The following is a 26,504-nucleotide window of genomic DNA, read 5'->3' on the forward strand; positions in this document are numbered from 1 at the left end:
GTGCCCCTGACCTGTGGAATAAAGTTCCCAAGGAACTCAGATCAGGTTTTATGCTATCTTGCTCTTGAAGGCTTGCACAGCCTGGTTATTTAAGGAAGCTTTTTCCCAATAAAATCTGTAATATCAAGGAATATTTTGCCTATTTGTGCTTATGATTTTATTATATGCTCTTTTGAATTTTAATATAAGTGGCTTGTTGCATTGTTAATTTGTGTTTTATTCTTTATATCAGTTATAGATTGCTTGGTATAATTTTTATTGGGGGGGGTAAGTCTCTGGATCAAACTCATGAAATTAGTTTAAACATGTGTTATTATATTCTTCCTGTAGTTCTGACTGATCTGCAAGCTAGTTTTGAGGCTCTGAGTGAAAAGTCACCCATTAAGCTCTTCACAAAGACATGGAAAGAGTTTCTTACAAAAAAAAAAAAATCCTTGTCCAATTATATTCAGAACATCAAAGCTTTTTCTTTTAAAATGGTCTGGATCTATCATGTAGAAATTAGTGCTTTGATTATAATTAGGCTGGATCGCTTAATTCTAGGACATTCCACTTCAGGATCACTGGTTGCAGGTGTCCTGGCAATCAACTTAGAGCAAAAGTAAAGGGCTTTCCAGTGCAAAAGAGAAAGATGATTTTATCTACGGAAGAGAGAGAGAGAAAAAAAAGAGAGCTAAGTAATGATGGAAGGGGGGGGGGGTTAAATAAGGTATAAACACCTGTTTTTACTGGCTTTCAATTAACCTCTTGGTTCCTTCTTATTTGCACTACGTTTCTGCTTCTGATAGGTAGCCTTATTTTCACCTCAGGTAATAGATGATATCTTACTTCTTATATATTGGGGCATCCAACCTATGAACCACCTGACTTTGGGATGTGACCCATGTGGTGTACGTAATAAATGAATGAATAATTAAAAAAATATAGCACCCAACCCAAGTAAGGACACAATATCAAACTACAAAATAAATGCCCCTATTAGCCTTAAGCACACTTATTGTAAACTACGCAAAACAGTCAATGTCTACAGCCCACCTTGAAGACAAAGATGTTAATGATTCATAAAGGTTCAAAATAAATAAGGTAGGACAAAGCCTCAGAACCCCTCCCATACCATATCAACTAACAGCCTCTTTTACAAAGTCGCGTTAGCGGCTGCCGCGCAGCAACAGCCCCGAAGCCCTTTAAATCTCTATGGGCTTCGGGGCCGTTAGCGCGACTTTGTAAATGAGGCCGTAAGAGTAGGTAAGTTTTAGGGGTAAGTAAAAACTCCTCAGTTGAATCCTGTGTTAAAGCCTTGTGCAATGCAAGAGACATCAATTACTATATACTGTGTTTACCCGAAGATAAGACCTACCCCAAAAATAAGCCCTAGTCATAGGCAGCCACGCATCCCCCCGACCCACCTCCCAGCCGAACCCCTGCTGACCCTCCATCCTTACCTCCCAACCGATCCCTGCCAACCACAACCTTAAATACCTTCTGGCAGAGGAGCATCGGGCCAGCAGCACACACAGGCTGCTTTGCGGCCTTCTCTCTGGGGCCTTCTGTGTGCTGCGTTACTGTTGACATCATCAGTGACGTGGCAGAGGGAAATTCCCCAGCGAGAAGGCCGCGAAGCAGCCTGTGAGTGCTTCTGGCCCGACGCTCCTCTGCCGGAAGGTATTTATGGTCGCAGTCGGCGAAGATCGGTTGGGAGGGAAGGATGGAGGGTCAGCGGGGGTTCAGTTGCGTGGTGGCGGTTGCTCAAGGGTTCTTCTGCATGAGGGATGGGAGGGATGGAAGCTGGGCAAAGGGTTCTGCTACATAGGGGGATGGGAGGGATAGAAACATGCTGTAGAGGGAAAGCACAAGGGGATGGGTGAGAGGGAAGGAAAGATGTTGCACATGTGGGGGAAAGGAAAGAGGAAGAATTGAGGTGAAGGAGAGGAAGAGAAAGATGATCATGTACATGAAAAAAATAAGCCCTACCTGAAAATAAGATCTAGTGCCTTTTTTGAGCCCCAAATGAACATAAGACATTGTCTTATTTTCAAGGAAACACGGTATTATATGAAATCTGTGTGATACTCATCTGAGAGAAAAATACACATCGATGATGGCCAGCGTTTTGCCTGAGCCGGTTGCTTTAGGATGTGGAACTGTCCATCAACTCCTAAAGACCAAAAATTGCATGAGACCTTTTCCTCAAAGGTTTTAATATCAAAAGATAGTAAATTCTCTTCATAAAAAATGCCTTATAATGAGCTTGACCTTCACCGCCTCCCGTTGACTTCTCAAAGATGGCTGTGGTAAAGCTCCGCCCCTGAATTTGAGCCCTTGCTCAAAAACTGAACCGAGGTCATTAATGAAAATATCAAATCATGGGGCAAATATGCGGGGCAAGCTAATAAATCCCACTTATTTGAAAAACCCAACTAATCGGATTTCTTTCAAATTAAATACTTAAATTCCTCTGCGTGCGCCCTTAAAATTGAATAAATGTCATTGATAAAAATAGTCAATCACAAAACAGATATATGGAAAAAAATAGTTAAAGTCCATTCATTTGAAGACCTTGAATCGAAACGAGTGATCTAATAAACTGGCACCATTCCACTCTCTAGTTCAAACCCCTAGATTCCTCCCGCTACAGCAAACGATGAGTATCACACAGATTTCATGTAATATCTAGTAAGTGATGTCTTTTGCATTGCACAAGGCTTTAACACAGGATTCAACTGAGGAAGTTTTTTGTGCCAATGAGGTTTACCTACCCCTAAAACTTACCTACATTTAGTTGATATGGTATGGGAAGGATTCTGAGGCTTTTTCCAACCTCAATTATTTTGAACCTGTCCATAAGCCACACGTGCTTGAGACTCTAAGGGCTAGATTCACTAAGGACACCGATCGTGTCCCGACCACTTTGCGATCACTTAGCAACCCCGACCCGATTCACTAACCTTACTCCAGATCTGATCCGCGCATGCAAATACAGGCAGGCAACGATTCACTAAAAAAATGAGGGACACCGACTGGGATGGCCAATCCAAAAATAAGCAATTGCTGAGGACCAATCACTCAGGTTCTTTCCGACTGCCCTGCTCTCTGCCCTGACTTGCCTCAAATGCTGCCCCGACTCGCCGCTCTGCTCTCTGCCCCGACTCGCCTCTCACAGCCCTGCTCTTTACCCCAACTCGCCGCTGTTTTACAAATATTTCCCAGTGATACTGTTCTGCAATCTGCACAGGACACTGTCTGTGCCCTAGTCGAATGAGCACAGAGGCATATGAGAACTTACAAGCCCTTGCTAGTGTAGACCAAATCAATGGCCTTCCCACTTTACACAACAACATTTTACAAGTTGTCTCACTTGCAAAGGCCTGTGAAGAGGAAAAAAAAAAAAACTTAGGCAATTTCCTGAACTTTTTAGTCACCTTTAGATAAAATAAGAGTATTCTGTGAGCATTCAATAAGAGAAGCTCATTCTCTGTTCCTTATTTAATAGGAGCAGAAAGACGGAAATAGTTGCCATCTTTTCCTCCAAAAACACCACATACAAATCTACTGTATATATTTACACGATAGTATGACGCAGGACCTGCTTTTGTTGGAACTTTGGTCATCGACCTGGCAGCTGGGCTTCAACGCCAAGAAATGTAAGGTCATGCATCTTGGCAGCAGAAATCCGTGCAGAACTTACACCTTAAATGGTGAGACCTTAGCTAGTACTACAACAGAACGAGATTTGGGAGTGACCATCAGTGCAGATATGAAAGCTGTCAATCAAGTGGAGAAGGCTTCATCTAAGGCAAGACAGATGTTGGGTTGTATCCGCAGAAGTTTCATCAGCTGGAAACCTGAAGTCATCATGCCATTGTACAGAACCATGGTGAGACCACATATGGAATACTGTGTGCAATTCTGGAGGCCACATTACCGTAAAGATGTGCTGAGAGCAGAGTCAGTTCAACGGATGGCCACCAGGATGGTCCCGGGGCTCAAGGATCTCTCATACAAAGAGAGGCTGCACAAATTGCGGCTCTACTCTCTCGAAGAACGTAGGGAGAGGGGAGACATGATTGAGATGTTTAAATATATCACCGGACGTATCGAGGTGAAAGAAGATATTTTCCTTCTCAAGGGACCCTCAGCCACAAGAGGGCATCCGCTCAAACTCAGGGGTGGGAAATTTCATGGTGACACCAGGAAGTATTTCTTCATCGAAAGAATGGATGATCATTGGAACGATCTTCCAGTGCAGGTAATCGAGGCCAACAGCTGCTTGATTTTAAGAGTAGATGGGATGCCCATGTGAGATCCCTAAGAGGGTGGAGTTAGGGATGAGTCATTGGGAGCGGGATCTCTAAGAGAGCAGACTAAGGGGGGTGGGTCAGTAGAGTGGGCAGACTTTATGGGCTATGGCCCTTATCTGCCATCATTTTCTATGTTTCTATGTTACCTTCAGCAAAGAACTTGCAACTCGAAAACCTGCCAAGCTGAATAGCTGTGGAAAAAAACCACATTCCATGACTGATGCATACTTAGGAGGGCCAAAAGGTGTCACAGCTAGAACCTTCAGCTCCAAGTTCAAATCTCATGACCAATATGCTTAAGTGCTCTTCGGTTGATTCACAGCACAGCAGCAAACTGGATCAATGCTAAAATAAATTTTGATCACACAAGTTCTCTAATGAAAGAACTCCATAGTTTCCCTGTAGAAAAAGAATTCCATTTAAAATTGTTTTCTTGATTTACAAATATAAACTAAACTAAAACTTAGTTTTATGGACCGGGTCTTCAACCAGAAGGAGCTCAACTCAGTTAACATTAAAGTAGACATAATATTTAAACATAAGAATGTAGCTGAAATGACTTAATTTCCAAAATGTTTGGAAAACAAAAAAAGTTTTCAGAGCTTTCCGGAATACGACGAAGGGGCCTAAACTTCTCAGTGTAAGTGGTAACTCATTCCAGAACTCAGTTTGAAGACGAAAGAATGACTGAATCTCTTGAAAGATCTGTTTTTACCCCTAAGGGAAGGAAATGTACGTTTTAATTTTTTAGTGCTTCTAGCAAAATGAGATCTATGAACATTCCTGTCTAGAGGGACCAGGGTGATAAAGATGCCGAATAGAATCTTAAATGCAATACAAACACACTTGAATTGGATTCTAAGGTACACTGGAAGCCAATGCAATTTCTTAAGCAATGGGGTTACATGATCAAATCTATTCTTACCGAAAATAAGCTTAGCTGTATTCTGTATCAACTGAAGCCTCTGCAAACTTACCTTTGAAAGACCCAGATACATTGACAAGATAATTGACTGAACCAATACCGAAAAGTGTTGTTGATGAAAGAGCACTCACTCTTCTCAGGATACTGAGACTGAAGAAACACTTTTTAACAAGAGAATTTAGTTGATCCTTAAATTTAAGAGATGAATCAATGACAATACCCAATATTAGAGAAGAAAACTCAATTTTCAAAGATTCTTCTATTTACAAGCAACTGGTATACAGTACTCCCCCGATATTCATGGGGGTTTCCATTCCAGGAACCCCCGCGAATGTTGAAAACCCACGAATATGGTTATTAACAGGGGAAGCTGGAGGGGGCAGCCAGAGCGCTGGCGAGTGAAGGAAATCACTCATGGTATGCTCCGACCCCTCTTCCTGTGCTAAAGTTGGGCCTCACCAATCAGGAGCTGCGTGTCAAAGCAGCTCCTGATTGGTGAGACCCGGCTTTAGAAACATGGAACATGACGGTAGAAAAGGGCCACGGCCCATCTAGTCTGTCCACACTAATGGCCCATCCCCTAACTACCTCCATGAAGAGATCCCACATGCCAATCCCATCTTTTCTTAAAATCTGGCACGCTGCTGGCCTCAATTATCTGTTGTGGAAGATTATTCCAGAGATCAACCACCCTTTCGGTGAAGAAATATTTTCTGGTGTTGCCATGAAATTTCCCACCCCTGATTTTCATCGGATGCCCTCTTGTTGCCATGGGTCCTTTAAGGAAAAAGAGATCCTCTTCCACCTCGATACGGCCTATGACATTTTTGAATGTCTCGATCATGTCTCCCCTCTCTCTGCGTTCCTCGAGTGAGTACAGCTGCAACTTACCCAGTCGTTCCTCATATGGGAGATCCTTGAGACCTGAGACCATCCTGGTGGCCATTCGCTGAACCGACTCAACTCTCTGCACATCTTTTTGATAATGCGGCCTCCAGAATTGTACATAGTATTCCAGATGGGGTCTCACCATGGATCTGTACAACGCCATTATGACCTCGGGCTTACGGCTGACAAAACTTCTACGGATACAGCCCATGATTTGTCTAGCCCTGGATGAAGCTTTCTCCACTTGATTGGCAGTCTTCATGTCTTCACTAATGATCACCCCCAAGTCACGTTCTGCTACAGTCCTTGCTAGAATCTCACCATTTAGGGTGTAAGTCCTGCATGGATTTTTGCTGCCAAGGTGCATGACCTTGCATTTTTTGGCATTGAAACTTAGTTGCCAAGTCTTTGACCAATGCTCCAGCAGGAGTAGGTCCTGTGTCATACTGTCGAGCATTGAGCTTTTGTCGGGCACTGTGCTTTCATCTGTTGTGCGGTTGCCTACAGGAAGTACAGGAAGAGGTGTTCGGAGCATACCGCGAGTGATTTCCTTCACTCGCCAACGCTCCAGCTGCCCTCTCCTGCTCAGTCATTCGCGGTCAGAAAATACAGCGAATGACCAGGGCCGCAAATCGCAGACTGTAAATTCGCGGGGGAGCACTGTACATCCTCATGTAGCCCCCAAGGTCTCATGTAGCCACCAAGGTCTCTAGATATTTTTTTACCAGGTATGAATTCTCATAGGTAGACCTAAAACATGCTAGAGAATGACATGGAAAGATTATGTTCTTGTTAATTTTCTTTCCTTTAGACGCAGCAGATGAATCCAGAGATTAGTGGGATAGTACACATCTTCCAGCAGGCAGAGATAGAGAAACTGATTAACAGGTGGTCCTATTGGCTGGCACGCCTCCTGTATCTCCAGTATGCTCTATCTCCCAGTAGGTGATGGTCACTATTCAACTAGCTCCTGGATTCTGGCTGTGTCTGGAACATTGTTTTCTCCTGTTGAGGTTTTCTCTTCAGTAAGCTGACATTTATATTTCTCCTGTTGAGGACAAATTTTTCCCTTTCCCCGCAGGAACTCAATTTCCCCATCCCATCCCGCAAGTTTTTTTTACTATCCATGTCCCATTCCTGTGTTTGAGGTTTGTGCAGATGAGGACAGAGCTTGCAGGAATGGGGCAGAGACAGGAAAATAACTTGATGGGACGGGAAAATGAGTTCCCGCGGGGATGGTGAAAAATGTGTTCCCATGTCATTTGCTAGTACATGCTTCATGGGAGGTAGCACTTCCCTATTCAAGTCTATTATCCGTGGAGTGTATTATTCCAGGACAGGACCAGCTAGGCTGGAAGGCCATCGGCCTCTGGTATCAGTTATTTTTATTATCATGGTTATTATTTAAAAATTAAAGCCTGCTATATCTATTAATTATAGAATGTTACAACATACATAACCAAATAAACTCAAAATCTCTGCATAAAATAAACTGAACATATTTAAAATCATAATCTTATTATATTACTGAACTGGTATCTACTAATTAATATATCACTGCATCATCAAGCTGAAACAAAAGCATTTTAAGACATTTTCTGAACTCTGAGAAATTTGATATAAATGTAATGGTAATTGTAATGGTATTGGTGTTGCTACTGAGAAAACCCTCTCCTGACTTGCACACAAATGTGCATGCTGGTAATTTCATACATCTAAGAGACGATGATTAACAAGTCTAAAAGCTCTAATTGGTTGATAAATCCTTAATAATGCTGCAATGACTTCAGTAATGTCATGACTGAGAGCTATGCACTAAAAAGGATTAAAAATTTCTAATACATAGAAACAGAAAAAATGATGGCAGATATATATAGCCTTTTTAGTCTGCCCAACCATTCCATCTACTATCCTTTCCTATTCCAAAGAGATCATGTTTGTCCCATTCTAGTTAATCTAGGGCCGATTCTATTTAATTTATTTATGAACGACACTGCCAAAGGATTAGAAGGAAAAGCTTGCCGTTTTATAGATGACATAAAGATTTCCAACAAAGTGGATACCCTGAAAAGAACAACAGAGAAACATGATGGCAGATAAAGTCAAACGGCCCATCCAGTCTGCCCATACACAAGATCCACTATCTCCTTCTCTCTCTAAGAGATCACATGTCTTAGGTCTACTGGACTATTGCAATTCCCTCTATCTACCTTGTCCTGCCAACATGATAAAACAACTTCAGACTATACAAAACACTGCCCTCAGACTGATCTACTCCCTGAGAAAATATGATCATATTACAACTGCCTTCCTAGACTCTCACTGGCTACCTATGCAAGCACGAATTCAATTCAAATTCTACTGTCTATTATTCAAAGCATTAAACGACTCCGCCTCCCCCTATCTAAACAACCGCCTAAACCAGATCCTCACCTCAAGACAAAGAAGAACTCCGAACCCTTTTGCCTTCCCTCCACTCAAGGGCACTCAGCGCAAAAAGATGTTTGATAACCTTCTGGCGACGCAAGCAGCAAAACTTAACCACTCCATCTCCAACCTGTTGACGGCAACGGGCGACTTCAAAACTTTTCGAAAAGAAATCAAAACTTTACTTTTCAAAAATTTTATCCAGATATCTTAACCCAACCCTTCCCCCTCCTCCTAGATAAATTCTCCCCCAAAACCTCCACTTAAATAATCTCTTCCTCCCCAAAACACCAACCAAGTATTCAGATCCCTGAAATGTAATGTAATCTTATTTGTACTCTAACTGTAATCCATTTGTTATAACACACAGTAACGTACAGTCAATTTAATATCCAATTTGCAAGTTCTTCCGGAATTAATCCAGCTATCTCTCCTCCCTTGTAACCAAAAAAAACAACCCAACCAATACTGTTGTAACTTCACTGGAAATGTCCAGTTAGCTCTTTTGTAATCCGCCTTGAACTGCAAGGTATAGGCGGAATAGAAGTCCCTAATGTAATGTAATGTAATGTAACATGTGCCTGTCCCACACTTTCTTGAATTCAGACACAGGACCAGATTCTCAAAACTTAAGGTTGCCTTTAACACGGTCACTAAACCGGTTTCAGGAAAGAGACCTTGAAGCAATAGTGTTGTGAATCTGTGCTGCACAGATGCTGCTCTCTGTAAGAACCCAAATAACAATCCTACACTCTCAAGCTCGACTGAGTTAGAACATTAAAACAGGAGCTGAGCATAAGATGAAACCAGGAGCACTGGAGAAACCATCCATTCTCCTGCTGGTGACAGAGGATACTGGCTGATCAAGGAGCTTAGCATCCTATAAGACAGAGCTCAGTTTGGTTCACTCTATCTCTGCCTGCTGGTCATAACCCAGTCATCTCCAGCTTCATCTGCTGCTGCTGACAAATATTAATTTTCTTATGCTTTCAGATTTACTTGGATTTACCTTATTAAATAACTGTTTCTCATTTACATGTCATTTTCAATACTTTCAGTAACTGCACACACTCCTGTTAATTCAACACAATATAAGCACCCACACGTGACTACAGAGCAATCCCTCCAGAAGAGGTACAAAGCTGCTACATGGATGTGCTGTACTGTCACAAACAATATAGATATCCAGAGATTAAAAAAAAGAAAAGACAACTAAAATACATTATGATTAAAGAGGTGGGAGAGGAAGAAAAGCACTGACCAATTTAATTAGCAATTATGAAAAATTGAAAAAGGTCAGTATCTTCCTAAACTGCTAACATGAAGGATTCTTTTGTGATTAAGTCATCATCTTATTTCATATTAAAATCAATGGGAAATTACTGCCTACAGACCAAGCCACGTTATGGGAGTGGAAGCCGTTTTACAACAAACTACTTATTCTTTGTTTTCTAACAGAGCCACCTGAAAGCGAGATCAGGAGCAGGGCAAGGTAAATGGATATTTCCTGCAGAGCAGCTGAAAAGACCAGCCCTAGTCTGGAATATCTAAATGAGGCATTTTAAGGAGACAGATTTTGACTGTATTAATGATGAGCCAAAAAAACAGGGAAAAATAACTATGTTTTTTTTCATCAGTTTTAGAAACATGTTGTTGCTATAGTAATATATGCTTTAGTCTTTACTGTACAATAGTAATTTAAATGATTTCTATTTCTTGCATATCAACATTTGCAGCTGTAATCCATGAACACATAATAGTGGTCTCCCTGCTCTCTAAACATGCCAAGGTATATTTCTGAAAACGAACAGGATTTAAAGAGTCGCATGCCGACCATTATATATCGTTCACTATTTATTAGAACAATATGAATAGAAATAAAGAGGTGAAGATCCTGCCTATTTACCTCACACACTTTCAAGCAGAAAGATGACCTATAAAAAGAAATCTACTGCACCATTTCTTTCTACAAGGGTGTGCAAATCCAGTTCTCAAGAAATGAAAAAGCAGTCTGATTTTCAGATTAACTAGAATAGTCAGAATTCATGAATGAATATAGCTGTCATGAATGTTCATTGTGTATATATACATTCAGAAATCCAGACTGGTTAATAGCTCTTGAAGACCAGAGGAAGGAACTTGGAATAATAGCAGATAAAAGTTGAAATAGTGGCAGCATTTGTGAACAGACACAAATTGAGCAAACTAGATGATTTTACCAGCCTTACGAATCCTTTGTGCCTATTCCACGAATGTTTAGTCTTGCCTCCAATACCACTGTTGGATGGCACACTTATATCCCACCTAAAACCTAAATGGGTTACAAAATACATACATAAAATATAATAACATTAGATGATACTATCACAGAGGATTTCATCCTATATCCTTATTTTCCTAAAAACTGTTCATCTATTTAAAAAAAAAGCTTTCATAAAGAAGATTGTTTTTTAAAAGTTTCTTAAAGTACTGAATATTGTTCATCAATCTCAGTTGTCCAATTAAACTGTTCCATAGTCACCCCAGCTACCAAAATGGCTCTTGTTCTTGTCTCAGCATACTTCTTTGAAGGACTATTTTCTAACATAACATGAGTCAACCCTTCTGAGGATCTTCACATTATTACATTACAGTACATTTTTTTTTATCTATAGATTGCCCTGCTCCAGTAAAAGACCTGGGGAGTATTACAATACTGCAAATACTGTATATTAATCACATACACCAAAATATATCACTTTACAGAGCAAACAGATCAAATATTATATCAAATCAGTAACTATAAAGGCAGATAAGAATTTATATAGAGAATAAGGGGGGAAGTTATCCACATAGGTGGGTTATTTTATTCGCATGCTATTTTAATATATGTCCCATTTTGTGCAATCAAGTTCATTAGGATTTTATATACCGCCTATCAAGGTTATCTAAGTGGTTTTTACAATCAGATTTCCCTCGTCGGCAGCTGAGGGCCGGATCCCGGTGCCTCACAAGTGAAGACCGAGCAGAAGTTTAAATTTAAAATTTTGGCTTTGTCGGAGTCCGATTCTACATAGTTCCCATCGGGTTTCCTAAGGCGTACTATCCCATCTGTGTTTCTTTTTCTGTCACTAATATACCAGAAGAAAGATTTATCGCCCTTCTTGATGTTCTTCGCAAGGTTCTCCTCCATTCGGAGTTTGGCCTTCCTGACTAGTGAAGGTATGAACCGAGGACCAAAGTGGCAGCTTTGCAGATTTCCTCAATAGGAGTAGATCTAAGGAAAGCTACAGATTCCACCATGGCTCTAAACTATGGACTGTGACTCGACCCTTTAGCATAGCAGAAAGAGATGCAAGCAGCCAACCAGTTAGAGATGGTTCTCTTGGAAACTAGATGTCCCAACTTGTTTGAATCGAAGGAGACAAAAAGTTGAGGAGAAGATCTCTGCGGCTTAGTCCTTTGTAAGTAGAAAGCCAAAGCACGCTTGCAGTCCAGAGTATGAAGAGCTGTTTCTCCTGGGTGAGAATGAGGCTTTGGAAAAAACACTGGAAGTACAATGGATTGATTGAGATAAAATTCTGGAACAACTTTTGGTAAGAATTTTGGATGAGTATGGAGGAACACCTTGTCGTGATGGAATACTGTGAAAGGTGGGTCTGCTTCTAAAGCTTGTAGCTCACTGACTGTGAGCAGACGTGAGAGCAATGAGAAAAACCACTTTCCAAGTGAGATATTTCAGATGAGCTGTGGACATTGGTTCAAATGGAGGCTTCATCAATTTAGCAAGAACCACATTGAGGCAGTTTGAGAGGTGGATTGACATTGAAAAGTCCTTTCATAAATCTGGAAACCACACAATGAGCAGATAAAGGTTTCCCTTCCAAAGGCTGATGGAAAGAAGCAATTGCACTGAGATGGACTCTAAAAGAGGTTGATTTGAGGCCCGATTGTGATAAATGAAACAGGTAATCCAGAACTGAAGACAAGGACTGAGGCTCCTTGTGATGAAGAGCACATCAAGCAAAAAACCTAGTCCATTTCTGGTTGTAACATTGCCTAGTGGCAGGCTTCCTGGAAGCCTCTAAAATGTCCTGAACAGATTGAGAGAACTGTAGATTGGTAGTTACGTTGAAAGGTACCAAGCTGTCAGGTGCAGAGACTGCAGGTTGGGATGAAGCAGAGATCCCTTACTCTGTGTAAGCAGAGATGAAAAAATGGTAGAAGTAGTGGCTCCCTGCTGCTGAGTTGAAGTAGAAGGGAGAACCAAGGTTGTCTGGGCCACCGAGGAGCTATCAGAATCATGGTGGCATGTTCTTGTTTGAGTTTGATGAGTGTCTTGAGAATTGGAGGGAATGGAGGAAACGCATACAGGAATTGGTTCATCCATTCCAGGAGAAAAGCATCTGCCTCCAGGCGGTGAGGAGAGTAGATCCTGGAGCAAAACTGAGGCAGTTTGTTGTTGTGGGGAGACGCAAACAGATCGATTTGAGACTGAGAAAAAATGTGATTTAGAAGTAATGAATTGAGTGTCTATTCATGAGGTTGTAGACGACAACTCAATTTGTCCGCAAGAAAGTATTTCTCTCCTTGAATGTAGACTGCTTTCAGAAAGATGGTGTGAAAAATCACCCAATTCCAAACCTTCTTCGCTTCTTCGCACAGAGGAAGAGATACTGTTTCTCCCTGCTTGTTGACATAGTACATGGCTACTTGATTGTCTGCACAAATGAGGACTACCTGATCGTGAAGAAGTTGCTGAAAAGCTTTGAGAGCATTGAAAATCACTCAGAGTTCCAACAGATTTATCTGACACCGACGATCTGTGATGGACTGGCCAGCACATGGAATGAAATACGGCCGCAGGTAAATCGAAGTCCACAGGCTGAGGCCGCTGAACAGATCCCACCATGACACGACCGAAAAAATTAAAGACTTTTTTTTTTTAACACGTGTAATACAGCGACCCTGTAAATAAGAAAAAAATACACGAGCCACTGTGAGAGAAGGCACGAGTAGAATTAACTCTCGTGCAGTGGCTTGAAATGAAGGCTTCTCAGCTCCATGGAAAACTTAGAACTGAGGAGATGCTGAGGAGAACCACACCCTTGTCAGGCGGGAAGGCACTCGTGCATGCACAGTGCGGCAGTCGCAAACTTTCTAAAAGTTCTTCAAGCAAGTCTGCTTATGAAGTTGTCCACATTAGGGCTCTGTGGTTGAGGTCACCCATATGTGAGAATATGCTGCCTGCTTGTCCTGGGATAAAGTGTTATCCTCAGCGGGAAGCAGTAGCAGAGAAAATGCTTCAAGTCGCTACAGCCCCTTCCCCCCCCCCCCCCAGCTGCACCACACAGCACAAGGACGCTCTAAAAGCACTAAATTTGCACAATCCTGGCATGAATTCAAAAGAGGAGATCCCCAAGGACTCCAGGCAAAAATCAAAGTTTTGAAGAAGCAGGGAGAAGAAGAAGAAGAAAAAAAAAGATAATTAAAAATCCAAGATGGCTGCCGGCACCAAATTTGCACAAAAAACATGATATTTTTCACACTTCCCAAAGTCCAAAAATGGCGATTTTAGGATTTTTCAAGAGGGGGAACACAAAGGAACATGCAAAAACTCAGAAAATCCCACTTTTTAAACTTTCCCCGATGTTTCTCACAAACTCCTTGTACTCACTGTGACCTGATACACTGGACTTCACGTGCACACAGCTCTTTCTCAGTAGCTATAGAAGAATCCACTGCCACAATGCTGGAAATGCTCTCACAAAGCTGATCTTCAGGCTGCCAATCAGACTCCACTGTCTGACTATGCCTTCACCCCAGCAGACCACCAGATGTGCAACAGGACGGGTGGAGGTGCGAAAACACAGCTGGCACACTGTGGAATACCACTGAGCCCCCTAAGCATGCCTAACAGTCTGCGCTTGATTCCTGCTTAACAGAAGGTGAGACTACTTCAGGGACAACCCTGAGCTTCAAGGAAAACTATTCAGACTGTCTAACAGGTACCCGAAAAGGGATCGGCCTGTCAGCTACAGACCAAAGTCTGTGAATTCTCAAGCAGGCAGAGCTCTAAAATTGCTTCAAACATGAAATTACCCAAAAAGAGGATGAGATTAAATGGAATTTAAAACAATAAAATGGGGAGAACAGAACACATGCAGACATGCTTGAAAAAGGAAAGACTGCGAAGGGCGCTAAACCCATCAGTGAAGTACTACAGAGGCAGAGTGAAAAATCTGGAGTGGATTACTTCTGCAGAACATGCAAGAATGGGGAAATAACCCTATTGTCTAGAACAGGGAGTCCAGTTCTCGAGATCTACTGGCAGGACAGTTTTTCAGGATATCCACAATGAATATGCATGAGAAAAATTTCCCTGCACTGCCTTCTTGCATGTTCATTGTGGATATCCTGAAAACCTGGCCTGCCAAGTAGATCTCGAGGACCGGACTTGGGCAGCCCTGGTCTAGAATGTCTCACCTATTGCACTAAAAAGACATTTAAATACTTGAAAGGTATTAATATGGAAACAAACCTTTTCCAGAGAAAGGGAAATAGTAATACTAGAGGACGTGAATTGAGGTTGAGGGGTGGCAGACATAGGAGTAATGTCAAGAAATTCTTTTTCATGGAGAGGGTGGGCAATGCCAAGGATGCCCTCCTAAGGAAGGTGATAGAGACAAAAATTGCACATGGAATTTAAAAAGGCATGGGATGAACACAGAAAATCATAAAATGGATGTAAAAAAAAAACAAAATTTAAATGGCTGCATGTGTGTTGATGGGTCATGCCAAGAAGTGCTGAGATGTCAAACCCAACTTTGAAGAAATAAGGCCAGTGCCACGTAGGCTTGTCACTAGCCATCTTGAAAACAGAAAGGAACCCCCCCCCCAAAAAAAAAAAATAAATAAATAAACATTAAAAGAAGGAAATGTTTTGCTGCTTGCTACTATTTGAGATTCTGCCAGGTAGTTGTGACCTAGATTGGTCACTGCTGGAAGCAGGATACTGGGCTAGGTGGCCCATCGGTCTTCCCCAGTATGGTTACTCTTATGTTCTTAAAGTGGAATGTTCACACATAAGAACTGCCGCTGCTGGGAGGTTCCTACTTAAGCCATGAAACAGCTTGGAACAAAGGAGGGAAAGACCCCAAGCAAATGTTAATTGAGATCTGGTGCTATTTAATAAACTAACATACTGCCAAGTTCCTATGCCAAAATAAGGATAGACCCTTACACTTAAACCCTTTTAGATTCAAACAGTTTTTATTGATGCAAATATCATCAAATACAATAAAAACAGCATCAAAAAACCCTTTTAAAATTCCTTCATACTGAATGTTTTATGATTTGTAACTTAAATATGTCTCAGTGGTACAAACTCAGGGGCAGTACGAAATCAAACATGGCAACACGGTTAATTTTATTTTAAGCTCTTCACCACCACATGATTTCTTCTAAACAGCCTAGAAAGTAAGGTCTTATTTTACATGTCATGATAAGAATACACCCTCAGCAGTCAGCCACGCTCTTTTCCTATTACATAACCTATTATTAAATCTTTCTGAAGGGCTGCAAACTGTGTGGTAACACTGAACAGGTAGATACATTTTATTGTCAGACCACAATAAAACTAAATTAAAGATCCATTATAATATTTAGTGACAACACTTTCCAATATAAATACAAAACCACTGGCTACAGCATACCAGCCAAATTACAGGAGGCTAATCAATTATTAAAAAAGATCTGAACAAATGAACAGTGGCAAAATAGAGAATTTCTCTTCCAGTCAACGTTGAGTCCTACAGTAGTGAAGACCTGAAAGTTAGTATAGTTTCAGGGACTGTGAACTACTAAGCACAAAAACTGCTTTCTCCTGTGACTAGTCCTTCCCACCACAGAAATATCCACACAGTAAAGAGATATGATATGCTGTTTGGATCTAAGGAATATAACAGAAGTTAATGGTGAGAAAAATTCCCAGAATACCTGCACATATGCGCTTAAATGTCAATAATGTGATGGTGTTGATATACATATAGGTACAGCCAGTGGCGTAACGAGGGAGGTTAGCACCAGGGGCGGTGGCACCCGACATCTCCACACCGTGAGCCCCTCCTTCCCTGCCTCGATGTGCTGTGCATCCCCCACTCTTCCCCACTGCTTGAGAACCCCCTCCCAGGTTTTGAATGTCCAATGACGTGAGCAGCATCTTCCATCTGTTCACACCGGCTTTGGTACCCTTCTAACGTCATGTCCTGGTTCATCCCAACCCGATTTCCTCCTCAAAGCCAAACAAACCAAAAATAATCCCTGGTGGTCAAATGGACCCCCCCCATCCCAATCCCTATTCAAACAAATAACATGGTGGTCTGGGGTGTAGTGGGGCAGGCCAAGCCCCCAGTCAGACAACTCCCCTCCAAGCCAGGCATCCATTCCCTCATCCCAAACAGATATCCAAGTCCAGGTCCCCCTCCCCCCACTCTACCTTTTCTATAGCACAGCAGAATGGAGTAGGCATCCTTTCTGCCTTATACTGCCTTATACTGAAGAGGGCTAAACACCATATAAGGAGCAACACTCCTTATATGGTGTTAGACCCCCTCTTAGTGCATCCTAGGATGCACTGGCAGGAAGCGGGCACTGCCATTTTGAAGAGATGGGTCCTGAGGCAGAATGGAGTAGGCTGAGTGTCATCCAGCTAAGGACAGCTCCTCTAATTGCTAGGATGGTGTTCCTCAGTTGTTGTCTCTTCAGTATCCTAGCCAAAATCCATATCTCTCCCCCCCCCCCAATTCATAATAGCTTGATGGATGAGCTCAGTTGATATTCTATGTTTTCTAAGTGTGCATTTTGTAATTCTGCTCTCTTTTGATCTAATAGCCATACGTTGAGGTAGGTGCACAAAACTCCAGTGCTGTAGAGGAGCAGCACTAGAGAAACGCTGAACTGCTTTCAGCAACCAGTGCATAGCTCAACAGTAACAGCGTGTGTATAATTTGCCTGCTGTTAGTGCTATGCACTGGTTGCTGAAAGCAGTTCAGCGTTTCTCTAGTGCTGCTCCTCTACAGCACTGGAGTTTTGTGCACCTACCTCAACGTATGGCTATTAGATCAAAAGAGAGCAGAATTACAAAATGCACACTTAGAAAACATAGAATATCAACTGAGACTCACCCATCAAGCTATTATGAATTGGGGGGGGAGAGATATGGATTTTGGCTAGGATACTGAAGAGACAACAACTGAGGAACACCATCCTAGCAATTAGAGGAGAAAAGGGAGAATTCCTGCACAAGGAGGGAGATATACAAATGCACTTTCTAAACTTTTACCAAAAATTATATACATGTGATCAGCAGATAAAGGGTTCCACCATTAAATTCTAAATTCTACAGTTGCCCAAGTTAGAGAGCACTACACAAGAATCTTGGGATAGGGCAATTATAAAAGCAGATAAAGGCCAAATGGCCCATCCAGTCTGCCTATCCGCAGCATCCACTATCTCCTCCTCTCCCTAAGAGATCCCAAATGCCTGTCTCACACCTTCTTGAATTCAGACTCAGTCTCTGTCTCCACCACATCTACTGGGAGACTATTCCATGCATCTACTACCATTTCTGGTTTTAAAAAAGTATTTCCTTATATTACTCCTCTTAACTTCATTCTATGCCCTCTCACTCTGGAATTTTCTTTCAATTGAAAGAGACTTACCTCGTGTATTTATGCCACTTAGGTCTCTATCATATCTTCCCTCTCCTGTCTAGGTCATAAGTTATCCCCCATACACCTTATGACATAGACCATTAACCATTTTAGTTGCCTTCCTTTGGACAGACTTCATCCTCTTTTTATCCTTTTGAAGGTGTAGTCTCCAGAATTGTACACAATATTCTAAATGAGGTCTCATAGTCTTATACAAGAGCATCAATACATCCCTTTTCCTACTGGTCATACTTCTCCCTATGCACCTTAGCATCCTTCCAGCTTTTGCCTTTTCAACTTGTTTGGGCACCTTAAGATCATCACATTCTATCACACCCAAGCCCCGCTCCTCTTTCATGCACAAAGTTCTTTTTACATTTATTTAATTTATATACCACTTATATTCTAAGTGGTTTTACAATAAGGTACTTTATCATATTTCCCTATCTGTCCCGGTGGGCTCAAACTCTATCTAGTGTACCTGGGGCATTGAGGGGATTAAGTGACTTGCCCAGAATCACAAGGAGCAGCGAGGGATTTGAACCCACAACCTCAGGATGTTGAGGCTGTAGCTCTAACCACTGCGCCACTTACTCCCAACACACTCCTTAAACTGTACCGTTCCCTTGGGTTTCTGCAGCCCAAATGCATGACTTTGCATTTCTTAGCTTTAAATCTTAGCTGCCAAATTTCCTCAAGCTTCACTATGCCCTTCCTCACGTTTTCCACACCGTCGGGGTGTCTACTCTATTAAAGATTTTGGTTTCATCCGCAAAGAGGCAGATCTTACCTAACAGCCCTTCAGCAATATCGCTTATAAAAACGTTGAGAAGAACAGGGCCAAGAATTGAGGCACACCACCGGTAACATCCTTTTCCTCACAGCGATCTCCAATGACCACTACCCTCTGTCGTCTTCTATTCCTGACTCAGTCTGTCACTTTATTTATTTTAAAAATTTCTCTACCGTCTAAGGTCTAAACGGTTTACATGGTATTGCATACATAAGTTTATAAAACAAAATAAACACACAAACATAAGGGGCCCATACCAATGACACTCAATTTATTTATTAGATGCCTCTGTGGAACACTGTCAAAGGCTTTCCTAAAATCTAAATACACCACATCTAGCACTCTCCCTCTATCCAATTCTCTGATCACCCAGTTAAAAGAAATTGATCAGATTTGTCTGACAAAAACTGTCTCTAGTGGGTTCTGTTATCCACTGGATTCCAGAAACAGAAATAAAGTAGCAATGATTATCTAGGACTTGTCTAAGGAAAGTTATCAGTGGTTACCCGACTAGGTTTTGGTTTATTTGTTTTTTAGATCAGATATCACTTCTGTTGGCTAGGATTATGACATTATTACTGGGAACATGGGTAATCCTTTCATTAATGAATACCAAGTATTATGGTGCTATACAAACTGGGAAGGGATAATATGTACTATGGTTTCCATAGGCCCAACTCTCATTAAAGGTGTGAGGAAACAGCAAAGGCAGATGGTCCACTAGATCAGTGGTTCCCAACCCTGTCCTGGAGGACCACCAGGCCAGTCGGGTTTTCAGGATAGCCCTAATGAATATGCATGAGAGAGATCTGCATATAACGGAGGTGCCAGGCATGCAAATCTGCTCCATGCATATTCATTGGGCTATCCTGAAAACCCGACTGGCCTGGAGGTCCTCCAGGACAGGGTTGGGAACCATTGCACTAGAGAATCCAATGTGGAGCACAAAATAGGTAGACCAAATGAGGATAAGTTAGTTTATTGAAACTGCTCCCAGGAGCAGCGACCAATGCGTTTCACCTGTGTGGTTTCTTCAGGGGCATATAAAGAAGATGTTCAGCAAGAAGCTTATAGAGTCCTGGGTTTGTTTGTGAGTGTCCAGGACTCTATAAGCTTCTTGCTGAACATCTTCTTTATATGTCCCTGAAGAAGCTGCACAGGTGAAATGCATTGGCTGCTGTTCCTGGGAGCAGTTTCAATAAACTTATTCATCCTCATTTGGTCTACCTGTTGTTTTTGAGCCCAAATTCTTATTAATACAAATCTAAAATCACTTGCTCCCATGACTAGCCCAACACAATGAGACAGGCTTGTGCCTGGTTGGCAAAACAGTAGATCTGGATGGTTAATAAAGAAAAGTTCTTGAAAAAACCTTAGAAAAGGTGCACTGGAATTTCATAAATCAACTTTTCAGCTACTGTGTTTCCCCGAAAATAAGACACTGCTTTCTATCCCTGCCCCGTGCCCCCACCGACCCATCTCTCCCTCCCATCTGAACTGTAAGACAGAAATAAATGTACCTTATAACAAACCGACAGCGTCGGCAGCAATCTAGACAGACTGCTTCGCGGCCTGGGCCATTCCTCTGCCGCATCACTGATGATGTCATCAGCAACGCAGCAGAGGAATGGCCCAGGCCATGAAGCAGCCTGTCTAGATTGCTGCTGACACTGCCAGTTTGTTATAAGATATATTTATTTCTGTCTCGCTGTTTGGATGGGAGGGAGAGATGGATCGGCGGGGGGGGGGGGGGGAGCGCTGCTACTGCTGCTGCGACTAGGGCTTATTTTCGAGGGTAGGGCTTATATTAAGACCTACCCCGAAAATCATGCCAGAGCTTATTTTAGGGGGAACACGGTAGTAACAGGGTTCCCCCAGCAGAGTGGTGCAGAAATGTGCTGTGGATCATGTGTACAGTTATTATACTCTACTAGTCATTAAGCCCGTTACATAAACGGGTGCTAGAATATATGTATGTCTGTCTTTCTGTCTCTCTCCCTCCCACTGTCTCTCTCTCTCCCTGGCCCCCTTTCTCTGTCTTTTTGTCCCTCTCCCTGCCCCTGTGTCTTTCCTCAAGGTATTTCCCTTCCCCTCCAAGTCCCTTTGCAGCAGTATCAGTATTTTCCCCCACCCCCCTTCCCTACTCTTAGCACGATGTGGCCCTCCCCCTTCCCTCCCACGGTGTAGCCTGCTCCAAGGGCCCCCCCTTCCCTTATCGTGTTTCCCACAGGCAGGCCCAGCTTCTCCCTGCACATACCCTTTTTTGTTTCTGTTTCCCTCCCTTGCGTGGCTGCCTGCCTGGTCCCACTGAGCGGCTCGCAGTTGGAGTCTCTTTCGGCGCTTCCCTGCCTGGCCCGCGGTCTGGCCTGCTCTGGGCAAGTGTTGCAGGGCTCTTCTCGATCCCCGCCAGCGTCGGAAGCCTTCTCCGACACTGGTGCGGCTCATGAGAGGAGCCGACACCGCGATCTGGAGAGCAGGGAGTCCAACGCTGGTGGCTGGGAAGCAGTAAGACTGGGGACTCGCGCATGCGCACTCCTCCGGCCACAGACCTATACCTCACAGATCAGAGATCACGGAAGCATGCAGTTGAGTGCGCATGCGCGGCTAGGGTTTTATTATATAGGATACCTGTTAGTACATAATAATATTATATTTTTTTTACTTGCTTTCTCACTGAAATCTTTGGTTATTGTGACAACTTGCTTCTTTCAAGTCCTATAACATAGCGGTGAACCACTCTTCCATTTGACTTTACAAAAGATACAGGGCAGTCTTGAACATTAAGTTAAGTATTTCAGAGTCACGGGAGTTGGGGGAATTCAACAAACAGGCATAGCAAATACAGCATGGTTCATGGAATTCTTTCCAACCTCACTGCACACGTGTGTGGAGAAAAGGAAAAAAGAAAAAGTCTTGATTTTTCTGTTACTAAATTTTGTAATCTAAATAAAAGTTTACACTAAACACTGAACATATAGGAAGTTTGTCATGTTCAGAAAAAAATACTGAAATGCAACATACCAATTGAAGAATGTCTTCATCTTTCGGCATGACGCTAAGTTCCAATATGGAGTCGCTGAAATCAGATAAATGCAGCGCATGTAAATTTTGAAAAATGTGATTTTCAGTCTGAACAGCAGTTATGACATTAAGTATATCAATTTCATAGTGATTTTTATTCACCCATATACAGAGTAGTGCAAAAGTTTTGCATCACCTCTGAGTAATACATTATTTCGTCTTTTTTGCTGGATCACAGCAATATTTCTGACGCCTACTGCTGCATATTATATAATAATAATAACAGTTTATATACCGCAGGACCATGAAGTTCTATGCGGTTTACAATGATTAAAAATGTTACAGATTGAATATACTGATGTGTTCAGAATTGTATGCTCTATCACCCTGCACATTTTAAATTGACTTAGGACTTCAGATTTAAAACTTGTAAAATTATAATAATTTATATTTATCTTATCTTTCCTTTGTTCATTTACCTTTACACATCCATAGGGGTAGGGGGTTGGAGGGAGGGGAATAAATATTAATGGGGACATTTGGTTAACTTTATTCTTTATTTATATATTATATGATATGTTATATTAGGTTATTATTATATGAAGGATTACTTAAAATCTTGAAAGATATATGTTACTTGTACAAAGATTAGTGTAATGTATGTAATACCTATTGTTTTGATCATTTGTATGACGACACTGTTTTAGATTAAAAATCAATAAAGATTAAAAAAAAAAAAAGACTTGTAACGCATAAACTGCAGAATGTCGAAAAATGTCGATATTTTGTAAATGGATTACATTAGCTATTTCAATACATACTAAGTTTATTTATATTTCAACTGTTACCCCATTTCAAGAGGAGGTAGCCCTGAAAAGGGCTGGTTGTTTTCTGCTATTCTAATAACATATGGGCCAGCCTTTGTTCTTGATAATAAGCTTGCAGCATTGAGGCATGGAGTGAACCAATTTTCAAAGTTCATCTGGCTATACAACATGGTGCCAAGCATTAATCAGTACGTCAATCAACTCAACCTTTGTTTTTGGGTGTTTTCTGAACACCTTGACAGCAAGATTATTCCACAAATTCTCAATTGGATTGAGATCTGGTAACTGCCCTGGCCATTCCAGTTGCTGAATATGGCTCAATGTCATCCACTTTGTCACCATCTTTGCCCGCTGTTATCCTAGAAGTGGAAGTCACCTTGGATAAGACTCCTTGCAGACGGAACCATTATATTTTGCAAAGTGGAGAGATATTTGGCACCATTCATCATGCCTTCAATCACCTGAAAGAGTCCAATGCCATTGGCTGATATACAGCCCCAGACTATGATTTCTGTCGGATACTTTACAGTCAAGTACAGGCACTGTGGTTTGAAAGCCTCATTCTTAAATCGTCTTACAAACGGGTTGCACTGGCCTCCTAACACACAGAAAGTACTCTCATCGCTGAAGAGAATGTTTTCCCACACCTCTGGAGTCCACTTGCTGTACTTTCTGGCCCACTCAACCTGTCGCTTTCTTTGTATCGCTGTTACCAAAGCTCTTGGACTGGAAAACTGCCAATGTTATTCCGCTCCACAAAAAGGGATGCAGTCAGAGGCTGAAAATAACAGACCAGTGAGTCTCACATTAATAGTATGTAAACTTATGGAAACGTTGATCAAAAACAGACTGGACACGTTTCTGGATGACGAAAGACTAAGGGATCCCCACTAGCATGGCTTTACAAAGGGAAGGTCTTGTCAATCCAATCTGATAAATTTCTTTGACTGGGTAACAAAAAAACTGGATAAGGGAGAGTCCCTGGACATCGTGTATTTGGACTTCAGTAAGGCTTTTGATAGTGTCCCACACCGGAGGTTACTGAACAAGATGAACACAATGGGCCTTGGAGAAACACTAACGACATGGGTAGAAGACTGGCTTAGCGGCAGATTTCAAAAGGTGATGGTAAACGGTACTTCCTCAAAACAGCGGAAGTGACCAGTGGTGTACCGCAGGGCTCGGTCTTGGGCCCGATATTATTCAATATCTTTGTAAGGGATCTGCCTCAGGGACTTCGAGGCAAAATTACATTATTTGCTGATGACGCTAAACCATGCAACGTTGTGGGTGGCGCAGCAGAACTTGATGGCGCAACCATGCCCGACACGATAGAACAGGACCTGCTTTTACTAGAACAGTGGTCCAGTACTTGGCAGCTTAATTTTAATGCCAAGAAATGTAAGGTAATGCACCTTGGTAGCGGAAATCCATGCAGAATGTACACCCTGAATGGTGAAAACCTAACAAGAACTGCAGCAGAACGGGACTTGGGAGTAATCATCCGGGAAGATGTGAAAGTTGCCAATCAGGTGGAGAAAGCTTCAGCAAAGGCTAGACAAATGCTGGGATGCATTGGAAGAAGCTTTATCAGCCGAAAGCCTGAAGTTATACTACCATTATACAGATCCATGGTGAGACCTCACCTGGAGTACTGTGTTCAGTTTTGGAGGCCACATTATCAAAAGGATGTGAAGAGAATGGAGTCGATTCAGCGAATGGCCACTAGGATGGTCTCAGGACTCAAAGATCTCCCATATGAAAAACGTATGAACAGGCTACGGTTATATTCTCTCGAAGAGCGCAGAGAAAGGGGAGACATGATAGAAACATTCAAATACATCATGGGCCGCATTGAAGTGGAAGAAGAAATCTTTTATCTTACAGGTCCCATGGCGACAAGAGGGCACCCGCTAAAACTCAGGGGGGGAGAAGAGTTCATGGGGACACCAGGAAATACTTCTTCACTGAAAGGGTAATTGATAAATGGAATGGTCTTCCATGCCAGGTAGTTGAGGCCAGTACAACGCTCGACTTCAAGGGACGATGGGACCATCAGGTGGGATCGCTCCAGAGGAATGCTTAAAAGACGATTTCTCGAGGAGGGAGGGTTCTTGAGTGGGCAGACTTGATGGTCCGTCAGCCCGTTTCTTCCGTCATACTCTATGTTTCTATGTTTTCTTCTTGTTCTACAGCCACGTAGGCCAAACTCCAGGCACCGCCGACATACTGTTGAGGCAGATACGTTCACTGAATACATTTCTTGCCACTTGGCTGACAATTCTGGTAATGTAAGTTTGCGATCTGCCACTGAGATCTGGTGAACAACCCTGTCCTATCGCACAGTGGATTTGCGTGGTCTTCCACTTTGAGCCCTGTCAGTCACATTTCCTGTCTCTTTTTTCTTACTAAGCAAGCGTTATGACTGTACTTTGATTGCACTTCACCCTGGCTGCAATTTGCCGGCTTGAATAGCCTTCTTCATTAAGTACAACCAAAGTCACACGTTCTTCTTTTGAAAGATTTCTAACTTTTCCCATGTTGCGATTATGCTGTCACTGGAGTAGCAGACAGTTATGAAAACTGATATTCCCGCTTCGCCATATATGCGCATGAATGCTGCGCTGTGATTGGTTCCTCAAAACAAACACCATTGGTTGAAAATGGAGTGATCCGATTGGATTGTTTCGATCTGGTTTTGATGTGAAATATCGATATTTTTGACATTCCGCAGTTTATGCGTTACAAGTAATAAATTTGAAGTCCTAAATCAATTTAAAATGTGAAGTGTGATAAAGCATCAAATTCTGAACACGTCAGTATATAATATGCAGAAGTAAGCATCAGAAATATTGCTTGATACTTCTTTTCATATTCAGGTACATAAATTATTGAACACCCCTCACACCACCTCCTCAAAAGGAGGTGATAATTTATTTTTGCAATTAGTACACAACATTTGCAGTTATCACATATTAATCTGTTAAGTTAAAATGCAGTAAATACAAAAATTTACTACAGTTTAGTAAACAGGCCTGTAAGTATGGGACTTTGCCTCTAGAACACAGAGAGCTCATCAAGTTTTCTATTACACATTAATTTCTCTAACATTACTCATTTTCCTTTGCAATTTCAGCACTCTGTTTTAATCTGTTATAAATGATTTATAGCGAATTGAGGATGTCCTATATTTCCAAACTAGTACATAGAAAGGACAATGTAAGAGGAAGAACAGCCACAACACACACAAAATAAGCAGTTGCACAAACACTGCCGAAAACGTTATATCAGCTGCTCAGAGAGTTCCACAGGAGTAATTCTATAGTGTGTGGTGGGTGGATGTGCGCTTGTGCAGGTGCAGTGGGTATGCGTGGGGTGTGTGGGGAGAGTGTGTGTGTGGTGTGGTGTGTGGGTGTGTGTGGTGTGTATGGTGTGTGTGTGTGTGGGGTGTGGGGGATATGTGGGGTGCATGGAGGTAGTGGATGTGTGTGAAGTGTCTGGTGGGGTGTATATGGGGGGTGTAGGGTGTGGGGGGTGGTGTGGGGGGTGGGGTGGGGTATGTGTTGTGGTGGGGGTGTGTATGTGTGTGTGTGGTGTGTGGGGGGTTGGAGGGGTATGTTGTGGGGTGTGTAT

General features: G+C 42.1%; 1 protein-coding gene across 4 annotated transcripts in view; it reads right to left on the reverse strand.

The window, feature by feature from the left end:
* ARHGAP21 (Rho GTPase activating protein 21) overlaps positions 1–26,504 on the reverse strand; it is a 341,680-nt gene that overhangs the window by 122,493 nt on the left and 192,683 nt on the right. For all 4 annotated transcript variants that reach the window (XM_033931381.1, XM_033931383.1, XM_033931379.1 and 1 more), the window contains one exon: positions 22,045–22,099. In XM_033931381.1, the coding sequence (XP_033787272.1) occupies positions 22,045–22,099 (55 nt within the window). The remainder of the gene's footprint in view (positions 1–22,044; positions 22,100–26,504) is intronic.

The sequence above is a fragment of the Geotrypetes seraphini genome, chromosome 2 (genome assembly GCF_902459505.1).
Source record: "Geotrypetes seraphini chromosome 2, aGeoSer1.1, whole genome shotgun sequence".
Classification (NCBI taxonomy): Eukaryota; Metazoa; Chordata; class Amphibia; order Gymnophiona; family Dermophiidae; genus Geotrypetes; species Geotrypetes seraphini.